Raw genomic sequence first — 12,372 nt, forward strand, 5'->3', positions numbered from 1 at the left:
TGGCTGTCAAACTTGCTCCCACCTGGCAGTATTGCAGCGAACCTTTGTTGCCGTAATAACAGAAAGCCTGCACATAACTTCAATTACGCACTTACTGCCAACGGTGATACCACGCTCACAAGAATTTGAGTCAACGAAGTCATGTCTCTTAAAACATTTATTCACATCAAACTCGTATGCATACAACCCCCGCTCAAAGCAACTAGCTTCATTTATGAATAAGAAGCAAGTGCAGGAAGCTCTCAGAAATATGGAGTTTTAATCAGCAAACTTCAATGACCAATCTATTTTTCTTTTAGCTGCACTGCTTCTATAGTTCATAATTTTTATATAAATATATATACACATCCCAGCAGTAAGGCTGCATACCGGGCGATCACATGCAATCATTCAACAAACGAAGCTGAGTAAAAGCCACACACAATAGCCACACAACATTTGAGCATATGTACCACAGCATATGCCTGCAATGCACAGCTGCTGCGTCCCAAACACACAAGTCATAATTAAGACAATAAGACTTCGTCTCTGTTGAGGATATACGCGACACATCACACATGATGTTCAGGACATCAAGGGTGATTTCACACGATGCACATCACGAATGCATCAACAGCATTGCCGTGCACCCTCCCCAGTTGGCACAGCATTATATCACAATTATGGGCATGCTCTAAGCCGTTTCTTGATCCAAAAAAAATACAGATTGTTGGGTATGTGTGTTGGCGAAGTAACGGCAACCCGCCAGTTCATACTTCAGTCAATTCTGGGCTTGCGGTTCCGGGTTCGTGGCGTTCCTTGAACTTCTGAAGCACCGTTGTTCGCAACCAGGAGTTCTCGCACAAATCGAAACCGTGATAGAAACAGCTTCCACACAATGTACCATCCTGTAATACACACACATAAAATAAGCCTAGTGCACCAGTTGCTTAAATCAGTTGCGGTCGATGTAAATAAATAACAATTGACTACATTTTCGAGGAGTATTCTGAGAATGCGAAACTTAGACAAAGGAACAGTGAAACACGGGTCAAACGAATAATTCCAATCATGAACTAGTCACGGACACAGTAAACGCCAATCAGCGTGCAAAAGTGCGTTTGTCGAACTAAATTAGGTTTCAGAAATTAACATCGCCTGAACAGTTAAAAAGAGAGGCAAACAGCCAAGCAAAATATTTCCTGGAAATCTATACATTTTTTTTTCTAACCCGTGCTTTGTTTGCAAATCTTATTCTGCGACGCACGAATACCAGGGTGCTCACCGATGCCCACCAGCAAAAGAACGAGCAGCAAGGCGAAAACAAACGACACTATCGCTAAAAGAACGTTTAACATTCTTCATAACCAACTAGAATATCGTCGTTCAAATTTACGAATTATCACCAGCTTTCATTCCGTGGAAGTGGCCATATTGTCTGATAAACGCAAGCGCCATCCACCCATCCATAGCACTCGTATCGATTTTTTTTTCATCCTTTCAAATTGTTTATAAGTTTGAACTTTTTATATTATACGTCCAAATTTTAACAACGTACTGACATTAAAGTATGAAACTCAGTACAATTACAAATACTTTTTTTTTAGTATACAACAAGCTTGCAGCGCCTCACCATCCTATTCAGAGATGCTTTGATTGCGCCTGTTGATTCTAGTGGACATCTTCTGACCGTACGCTATTTCTGTTGTATCATGGCTCTCGAAGATTTCGCGAATGTGGACTTGCGCTCTGGATTTGGCAGAGCATCATTTGATCAGCAAGACCTTCTGGCCTTTGGTGATGCCTTTGGATGTAACTTCAAATGCCACACACAGTTGGCTTTGCCTCCGTTTGCAAATGTGAGTAAGCCTCGCATGCACTTGTTTTCTTTGCTGACGGGGTTACCGGTATGATGCACAGCCTCGGGAAGGAATGGCAGCGCTGTTGAAAGATGATTCTGGAAAGCAGATCAAGATCCACTACGACAAGGGTACGACTACGCTGGCGTTCAAGTACAAGGGTGGAGTTATCGTGGCGGCAGACTCCCGAGCCACTGGTGGAGAATATATCGGTAAGCAGCGAACATGACGCGTCCAGTTCAAAATTTCGTTAATATTGCGTGCAAATTGCCTCTAGTTATTAAAGACAAATGTATCGCTTCAAAGCACCGACGTTAACAAAGGCTGTTTTGTCACATTGCACGAGTGTTGATGCACAGCTTGGTCATGATACATGAGTCATCATTTATACTCGTTTTATTTTCAGTGCCTGTACTTTTGTTACATCGCAGATTGTCACATGGCATTTTGAGTGTCATATCTATATTGAACTAAATTAGTTCGCTGTAGTCATACTTAGAAGTCTTTTTTTCGTTCACATTTAGCCTTGTAAGTGATGAGTTAACACGTAAAAAGCCTGTTTGCTTTTGCTTTATTGAATTTGTAACACACCATGCAGTTTTTTTTTTTCCTTGTTTTAGCCCCTGTGTTCCTTTGTATACAAAGTCTTTTGTATGTTTTAGAAGATGGTACTGTCAAAGCTGCACTGCTTTAAGTGCGAGGAAATGAACATTTAAAGTGGTAGCCTGATTCGAGTGAAATTTAAAGGACATATTTACACCATTTTAATGTTGTCCAATATTATATTTCATTCTTCTGGATGATTTTTGACAAATTTATTATGCCTTGTACAAGCATTAAAGTGCTCTTACCATGTTGGGCATTGCAAACAGACAAGTGATGTAGTAGATCATGGAGTGACAATAGTGTCTGCTAAGTATTGCACCCCGATGTGTACCACGAAAATGTGTAGAATTCAAACAAAACTGTGCACACCCTCCTCGTCAGATGAGCCACTACCCCTGTCAACAAAAATGTCACAGGTGTCTCCTCTTCATAACATGCGTTAGGTCCCTAGATAAGCTTCAAGGTAGCGCAGTACTCCCACTCCCACCTCCTCTAATCCACCTCCAACATGGAGCGCTGCAATTGCTCCCAGAAGGTTTTGGACTTCTCAACATGAAATCATAAACAAGTAGCTTCTATGTGTCGTACTACATTTATTATCAGTACTAATTTTGAAATTGCATTCCGTGCAGTAAATCTTTATTTGTAAACCATGCCACATGAAAAAAATACTTTAGAATCTTTCGGGGCGCTAGTGATAATTGCAGTCATATGGAAATGCCACCTAACCCCACTAAGCCAATCATGCACGCGCAAGGCAGGAGAGCGTGATGATGAAGAGGACAGCAACTAGATGAAAAAAGGGCACTACCTCGAAACTTTTTATCTGGTGACCTTAATATGCGCCACCTATAGCACATAAATTGCCAGCAGAAACATGAACTCGGGGATTTTTGTCAAACGCAGCATGCACAAACCGCTAATGGAAGTGCACCATGCAGCAAGCGAGAAAAAAAGGCCCAGGCCATAACGAGTGTTCTGCATGTTTAGAGTTATGTGGTGCACAATCGGAGGTCGTTTTTCAGAGTTTATTTTTAATCTAAGTCTATTGGACATTTCTTTTATGGCACAAAGAAATTTGGAAGTTTCTTGTCCCCCTTATTTTCTCTCTCTCTCTCTAAACTTTGCCATGCCGCTACTGAAATTTATGCATGAGAAAGGCATCCACACTTTCATTAATTAACAACTTAGTCACAGGGCAAACTTTATTACAAAAAAGAACATAAATCCATAGTTAGTGATGCTGGAATCGTTCATTGCAGCACTATTTTCTCGATGTACGGAACAAAGCATCAAGAACACCATTGCAACATTCGCGCTAAATACTCGAAAAGCCTGTAGATCCAATGCAGCATGTGAAAGGGCAGACCAGTGTAGGGCGTTCATCTTGCAGAAAACTATGGGCTCAATAATTTCTTCCACAGCACCTGATATGCCAAGAACCCTTTCGACAGCAAGGTAGTGTCATGCTCGGGGTAAAGTGGAAGAAAACTGTGTTTGGGTTCACGTTAGGAGCGTGATACTAGAGTGACTTGCCGGTGTTCAAATCGTGCTGGACTTTTTGGTGCACAGTACTATTTAACTTTTCTGCAATAGCGACATAGTACGCTCGGAAGCTGTTCATGAATTCGCAGCGCTTCTCTCCTCATCTACAATGTCAAGTGTGCAGTCAACATCCATACAAAGGCTGTCGCAGGTTTGTCATTCCGTTGATTTACTCCCGTATGCAGAAATGCAACTTAAGTCGAAGCACATGCTTGACTTGATTTAGATGACGCCTGGCGTTAATGTGCCCAAAGACGCTCACTGCGTTTCCTTCGGCGCGTTCCCGATAGGCGTCACTCGGATCAAGTCAAGCATGGGCTTCAACTTAAGTTGCATTTCTGCACACGGGGGTTAGTGGCACCTGCAGGCACATAGCAAGGAGACAGTGCACATTGTGTAAAAGAGTAAACTCAGCTTCCAGTTCCTTAATTATTGGAGCAGTTTGTTTAGATTTCTATCCAGGAGCCTCAGCTTGAGATGCAGGGTGTGCGAGAGGTTTGTTGCCACGATGGGCACCGCCTGCTTCTTTATTATTATTTTTTTTCCATGCGAGTGTGATTGGGGCACGGTCACATGATCGAATCGCACCACACCCGAGGGCCCCAAAATTCAATTTTTCGGATAAACCTGTATCAAATTTTTTTGCAGGTGAGTGTTTCTTGGATTTTATCTGATTAATCCGAAAACACAGGACCCTTGTCATAACATAAACATTACATGGGATGTCGGCTCCGATATGGAAGCCCTAATGCAAGGGAGCCCCGTATGAGGCTCCCTTGAGCAGATGGGCTCCCACTTAAGGAAGCCCATCCCATGGGAGCCCCAACGCAACATTTAATTTGTGTCAATATTCACTATTATTACTAAACCTTTTATATTCTTGTGCTAGGATGCTCCCTGGACTGAGTTTTACAACTTCAAATATGTAAAATAATTTCTATGAGACCTCATCAGGTTTCCTTGTTGCCTCACAGAAATTGGACACAGATGATGGAGGTTACATGGTGCAGTAGACCCCTTTGACTAACTCGAAGGGACCGCGAAAATTTGTTCATCTTATCAGAAGTTCGGCTTATCAGAACAATAATTGGCAACTTGAACAGGTGCATCCAAAATGATAAATGAAGTAGGCTTACAACGGGGCAAAAATTACATAAGCATTTATTTTGCTGAACTTAATAGAAAACTGTCTTCAAGTGTACTCTTGCTAGCTTTCATCCAGTCTGTGATGGATGTTTGGCGCTTCTGTGCGTTATAACTTCTCCGTATATAGTTGTACACTAACTTGTGCATCTTTGTTGTTCCAAGCTTAACTCAGATGCCTATTTTCTTGTCCTACGTGCACTAGAAGGCCTGAAATCATGTAATTTTACAAGATGACAATGGCCAGAAACTCAGCCCCCACGAACCCCAAATCAACCTGAAGTTGCCAAAGAAGACCTTGTCTTGAAAAAAAAGAAATACGTAAAATGAGCCAGGCTGAAACGCCGACCGACGAGCTATGCAGTGAAGGCGAAACAAAGAGATGCTCCGCACAACCCTGCGATTGTGCAGTTCAAAAATTTTTTTCACACTTGAAACAAAATTTAATCCTTTAAATGTTTTTATATAGATAGGCAGCAAAGCATACAATGCAATGCTGACTAAGCCATATTTTTACTTGGAACGCTACATTGTGAAAATGAAGCCACAAATTGAGTCAGAATGTAGTTTTTTTCATTTTTGCCTTCACATTAAGCAAATGTTTAGGTTTTATTTCTTAGAGTATTTTTTATCATCTTGTATACACACGTACCAAGCCCATATTGTGAATGTATTCCTTATGCAAAGAGTTACTTCCTTTATAAAAAATATTAAACAAGGGGCTACTGTCGGCTTTTTCTTACGGCTCAAAATTATGTAAATTAAAACAAAAGGTAATAAACGACAATAGTCATGAAAGAGTACCATCTGGCGACTATATAGAAAAATATTTGCAGTAACAGGTCAAAGCAATAACTTCGTAGAAATTTTTCTGCCTGGGATAGTTTCACTTGTGTGCGCAACCTTCGAAGCATCCTCACGGCATTAAAACTTTTTCAAAAAATAATTGCTTGAATAATTACTTCCCACATTGAGGTAAAACAGTATGATCTTTTTTCAGCAGAATCAAAAATGGTTGAAAAAACGAGTCACTTGAGATGAAATGACCCACACACACGTACACGTGTGTGTGTGTTAATTGGAAAGTGCTCAAAGAACAGTAATCAGCATTTACTAACAAAGTCGGGGTAAGGTTTTCACTGGTGAAGAGCGCAAAGGGCTAAGAAAACAAAATTGGAGGATGCTTAAGCTTCGCCTTCAAGAATGGAACGCTACAATGTTCCCGTCGACCTGCCAAGGGGTGTAAGACAATGCGCTACAGCGCAGCGATTACTTACGAAGCGCCCCGCATCGGACTTACACCCACCAATCACGTGCTGAACACCGAGCATCGCAATGTCTGGTGCGACGAAACGTTCGCCTGAGCAAGCGGCACGAACCAAAGAACTCAGTGTCTCGGAGGGGGAAACAATCTATGCGAGCCAAACGTCGTGATTGGCACGGACAGCTGAGCCGCGACGTGCCTCGCACCTGTCCCCACACAGCCCCCAATGCGCTCAAACGAGACGAAGGTGAGAAGCGGGCGAGTGGCGCGCCACCTGTCAGGGCAGCGCTGTACATTGCGAGGAGGGGGTCTTCTGTGTTTGCCGCAGGATGGTTCTGCGTGTGTGGCAAGCGCAGGAGAAATGTAGCGGAAACGTACTTCGCTACACGTTTAACTGCGACTTCTGTAATTTACATGCTTATAATTACCGATATACACGGCAGTATAACTTTCTACAGCATGTTTTTAAGGCAACACCACATTCACTAGAGCCGTTTTTGCCCCTTCTTGAACCATCCAACTCATGGCTGAGTGGTAGCGTCTCCGTCTCGCACTCCGGAGACCCTGGTTTGATTCCCACCCAGCCCATCTTGCAAGTTGTTTTTATTTATGAATTGCCTTCCGGGATTTTTAGCTCAAGGCCGACACCTACGACACCGGCTTTTCTGCGACACGAGCTCCTTAACACTGTCGCGTTAAAAAAGAATCTATGCTGAAGTGTAGATTCTCTGTAGCACACCGCAATGCTACCTCGAAAGGTGCAGGCCTAGGGAGAGTGGAGGAGAGAGAGCACTCCCTGGGGACCGGCACTCTTCAGGTTGTCAACTTGCGGCGCAACTGGTAGATTCCATAAAACCGCAATAATGGCATGTGACAAAACGAAGGTGCTGCTGGACGTGAATTTAGAATCGACCGGTTCTCTTCTCCCTTGTGGCCGTGATGGCAAGACATCATTGGAGAGAGAAATAGATGGGGCGGCGGGGGTAGGTGGATGGGCAGGAGGTAACAATTTCGACAGGATCATGCAGCCACTGTGTCCTACGCCCCAGGTGCCACGCTTACGTTCCGATTTCATTCTTCTCTTCGGACATGGTGCTGTCCCGTGTTTTCCACAAGTTACTGACAAAAGTTGGTTTTTAGATGCCTGGCAAAGTGAACGCCTGAAAAACAAGGTTTTCTGAAGTGTTTCAAATGAAATGCGAAAGAACAGTAAATATGCACCTCATTGAGGAACAAGAAAAATGATTGAACATAACTGGAGCCTCAAATTTCAGTACAATAGCCTGTGGTTGGAAACATTTGTTCACGCTGTTAGATACGAGCCCTTTTCCTGAGCCTCCTTTGAGTTCACCAGACCACATCGAATCGCACCACACCTAAGTAAGGAACGCAGGAGCAGATCTGCCCCGTTCCCGAGGCGTGGCATGGGCAAACGAGTTGGTGTCCCCCACCTTGTGCGCCGCAGGTGGAGCTATTCACTGCTTGACTCTTCCCGAAAGTGTAGCGGGAGCCTGGCACAGTTCCAGGTAACGCAGGGCCCGAGCAAAGCTGCTTTGTAGCACTGAAATGTCGCCCCCATCCGCCTTTGTGACGGCGCTTGCAAGTCGGAACGGCAATATCGCAGAGAGAAGTAAGCGCTCGGACAATTGGGGCCCAAGGAGCGACCCTGAGCGCCGGGTGTGACACAATCGCACGGGCGCCTACCATTGGCCGAAAATGACGACACCGGAGCAGGCTCGCCGATTGGCTGAAAATGGCGTCACCGGAGCGGGCTCGCCGATAGGCCGAACGTGACGTGTCTTCGAGACACCGAAGGGCTTAAAAGCCAGAGACCGGGAGCAGCAAGAGAGCATTACTTCATTCATCTCTTTCGAGCTTCTTGCCACGGGCCGCAGCGTCCGAGTTGCTGCTGGCCTGTAATGACTTTATGACTGTTAATTTCTTGGTACTCTCACTGTAAATAATGTAAATAAACCTCCAGTTTTCATCTCAAAACCTCCTCAACCTCGGCCATCTCCCGCACCCAATGGCAAGGTCCAAATATCTGGGCGGCAGCAAATGGGATTGTCCTCCAGATACGACAATACTTGCACGGATCACAAAGTGATAGCCAGCTTCATACATGAGGGTAGTGCAACCGCAGACAATGACAGAATAAAAGAACACGAGTGCTGTCATTACCGTTACGAATTGTTACAACCAGCTTGTATTTCGGTTAGTAAAGATTTCACAATCTCGATTTGATCACGTGACTCCATGTCCTCGAGTGCTGCCGTCTGCGCTTCATCCGTGGGTGGTACAGACAGCAAATCTCTGTTTATCACATCTGTCTATTGGTGCTCGAGCACTGCATATATTGATAACAAAGATTGCAACGGCTTCGTCCACGTGCTTTTACATGCCGACGAGTGCCTAAACCCCTTTGGCTGGCTCATGGGACCATAGCAAACACAAGTCCCTCAGAAGGGGGACTTGTGCACGCAAGAAGGGAAGCAGAGCATCGACAGGGAGTAGGGGTGCTTCCTGGCTGCGGTGTCCGCTTACCCCGACCTTTGTGTGGATAACGTCTGCTCGTCTTCCTTGAGTTTGTGGTGCATTCTTGGTGGTGAGGAATTGTTGGTATTGTGGGGGAAGGGGACATTTCTCCTGACCATAACCGTAACTGTATCGCACAAAGCGCACATTCGAACTATTCCGTGGGAGGCAAAGCTATCAACAGTCGGTGTTCCTGGAAGTGGTTTCCCTCTCATGTACTAGCTCAGATCAACACTGATTAGCTTCGGTGATTGCAGGAGCTGGCACTCTTGCACCAGAACATGGCCGATGTTACTCTAATCCCTATTCATGTTCATGCAGCTTGCAAACCATGATACCCATGCATGTGCGATACCCATACTATATTACAGTCACAACAAAATTGGTGTCAGTAGTGCAAACAACTCTAATTTCTATGCACCTACACATGTTCCGGGGTAGCTTACAAACACACTCCGACTTCCTCTAGCAGTCAGGCATCAACACTGGGCTTTTCCACAGGAGCTAACAATGCCAATGGCAAACCTTCTCGAGGAAGTCGCTGTACAAACGAACTGCCTTTTTTTTTTCTCTTTTTTTTATTATCTTAGTCGCTCTGTTGTAAAGTAGTTCTTTTTTACTCTTTACTAACATCTCCCCTTACTGTTTTACCCCCAACCCTCTCCCACTGCTGAATACTGTTCAAGTGTCAGCAGACTGCTACTAGCAGATAGCTACTGCAGTCGATAGCAATTTCTTTCCCTTCTTTTTCTTTTATTTATCTATCTGTTCAGAGGCGCAAAGCTATATTTATCATTTCAAGCCTAAAACTTTCGTTTAGCGGGCCTGTACTTTGGAGGATGCTGGAAAAAAAAAGGAGACGCTAGGAAGAAAAAGAAACAAAACTAGTTGACGATCAATGTCATTCAAGGTTCCGCCGTTTTCGGTCTCAATCTGTCTCCATTATTACAGCTAGTGTTGTGTTCTGCCAGGGCAGTGAGCACTGCAGTCAGCAGGCCATCAACCGAGATGGTTTCCGCAGCAGCGGCCCACACTCACGTGACAGCAACGTCATAAAGTGGCAGTGACTAACCACTTCCCACGCATATAGCCACAATCAATCAGCGGCACTGATCATATTACACATAGAAAGGTTCAACCGAGCCACTATTGAAAGCATCAGCCGTCAGAAGGCCACCACGCGCAGCAACAAAACAGTGATGCCTGGCACAACTCGTCCTGAAACGAAGGGAGGCAGGGGGTAATTTTCTCAACTGCAGCAGATCACCTGTCGCAGTGTCGCAACCTGGTCAGACCGGAGCATGTTGCGACAGCTAAGAGGAGATTTTGTTCCCTTTGTCGAAACATGACTGAGTGGCATCGCCTGGTGGGAGAATCCGAACTACACGCAAAATGGCGACAGGGATACTTTCGCCTTAACCGAGTTCGTTTTAAGGAGAGTTCACTGTATCACAACCAAACAACACATGGGTCAGTTAGCCCAGTTATCGAGTAAAGCCTTAGTCACAGGCTGTGATGTGACAACTTCACTGAAAGCCAAGACTGGATAATAGGCAAAAGGTGAAAGGTGTGTTCTGTAAGAAGCGATAGCAGAGAACTAGGCTTCTCCCGTGTTGAATGCAAATAAGTGCATGGTGAAGGAGGGAAGAATTTGCTTATATGGCAGCAGATGTTCAGGCTTCAATGACACATTTTTGGTATGACTTGCAGCTGCTGTAAGAATGGTTTGCGATAAGACATGGTGACTACCTCCTTCGGTAATATCACGAGGAGTCGTGCTTGGCACACACTATGCGAAGCCATGCGTAACATAATGGAAGGCTTCAATGATTGCATTAAAGTTGACGTAAATGAGACTCAGTCGCACAATCAAGGACTTGAAGTCCCATACTCTAAACTGAACAGAAACACTAAACCACTTTCGACATACAAAGTTTTACTTCATAACCATATATTAGTTACTTTCATGGTAATAGGTTGATTTTTATAAGAGAAAATGAACATTTTAGCTTAAACACCCCCCCCTCTCCTTTTTTTTGACCTGTGCCAGCGTGACATCAGGGATTTCAAATTACTTTTTCGTATTTTGGCCGCTTCCGCCTTGTAAAGGTTCCTGGAACTAGCCAAGTCTCTAGATTATTGCAGTCGTTTGTTACTGATAAAAAAAATTACTAAGCCTGAGCAGATGCAATCAAAATTTATGACATCATGCCAAGCGGGTGTGGAAACTGCAAGGTGGCGTCGCCACCAGCTTTCGTTTTTGCCTATATTCGTGTCAGGCATCTTCTCACAATATAAGTGGGTTTTTTTTTTTTTGGTGCTAGAAAAGAGTAATACGCTAGTACAACTGAAATAATCTTTCTTTTGCGCATTTAAGAATTTCCTGTTTTTGTTTTCTTTTGTCTGTCTTATGTCCACCACATTATCTTTGTGTCATACCACTTTAAAGTTGTTCTTAGATCCGTCAAATGTTGTTAGCTATATTATTTAACTCCTGGGTGAAGGATTGACAATGAAAGTGTGCCATTATGCAAGATAAAATGAAATTTTTCTTCTCTTGAAATTTTTAGTCTTCTCCACAGTACCAGTTGCTTTGCACTTTGTTAGCGTTGTAAAAATTAAAAGAAGTTCTGATTGTGTGAAACATTCTTCTTACCTGGAATTGCCTCATGTTATATGAGCATATTATATATATATATATATATATATATATATATATATATATATATATATATATATATATATATATATATATATATATATATATATATATATATATATATATATATATATATATATATATATGAGGGAGGGTTGCTATATCTCGAATATAATCACATCTTCAGAAATCTGAACATAGTTATGTATACTTGCCAAGTTTTAATATCATAATGGGAAATGCCTCATATTTACGGCTTGTTTACTACTGTTAGTAGTTCTGACACCAGTAAGTATGATTTTTTGCTTGTGCCCGATTTCAATAGTGAAGATATTAGCTTTGTAGCAGTGGTGCATTTGGCTTTCTTACTGAAATGGTCTAAGGAGATAGAAACAGTAAATCGAACAGGGCAACCGTTGACTAACTTATTGTATTCCTTGTGGTGGCACAATAAGTAGCAGCAAAGAAATCACTGATGGAGTGGGTGCACTGCGGTGCCAAGGGTGGCTCTCGCCCATTGCTATAGCAACAGCGCTAAGCCGACCCTGGCCATGCTCCTGCACCTCTTGCACATTGATTGTGCGTCTGCGCGGCGCATGCGCTGACGCCAGTAGCATGCATATGTACTGTGTTTTTCGTCAAACCCATTCATCAAACCTACCTGGTGACATGTATTGTTTCATTACTGCCATTATTGCGGTGCACGAGATGATCACAATCACTTTTTAGTTATTCTTGTTTACAAACTCCTCAATTGATCGAATGTGTGGTTGTAAACGGCA

At 43.4% G+C, this 12,372-nt stretch overlaps 1 protein-coding gene across 1 annotated transcript in view; it reads left to right on the top strand.

The window, feature by feature from the left end:
• The first annotated feature begins 1,642 nt into the window (after positions 1–1,642).
• Positions 1,643–12,372, top strand: part of LOC139050256 (proteasome subunit beta type-5-like) — a 47,563-nt gene continuing 36,833 nt past the window's right edge. The window contains exons 1-2 of the mRNA XM_070526448.1: positions 1,643–1,838; positions 1,900–2,050. Of these exons, the coding sequence (XP_070382549.1) occupies positions 1,692–1,838; positions 1,900–2,050 (298 nt within the window). The 5' untranslated portion in view covers positions 1,643–1,691. The remainder of the gene's footprint in view (positions 1,839–1,899; positions 2,051–12,372) is intronic.

The sequence above is a fragment of the Dermacentor albipictus genome, chromosome 1 (assembly GCF_038994185.2).
Source record: "Dermacentor albipictus isolate Rhodes 1998 colony chromosome 1, USDA_Dalb.pri_finalv2, whole genome shotgun sequence".
In the NCBI taxonomy this organism is placed as follows: domain Eukaryota; kingdom Metazoa; phylum Arthropoda; class Arachnida; order Ixodida; family Ixodidae; genus Dermacentor; species Dermacentor albipictus.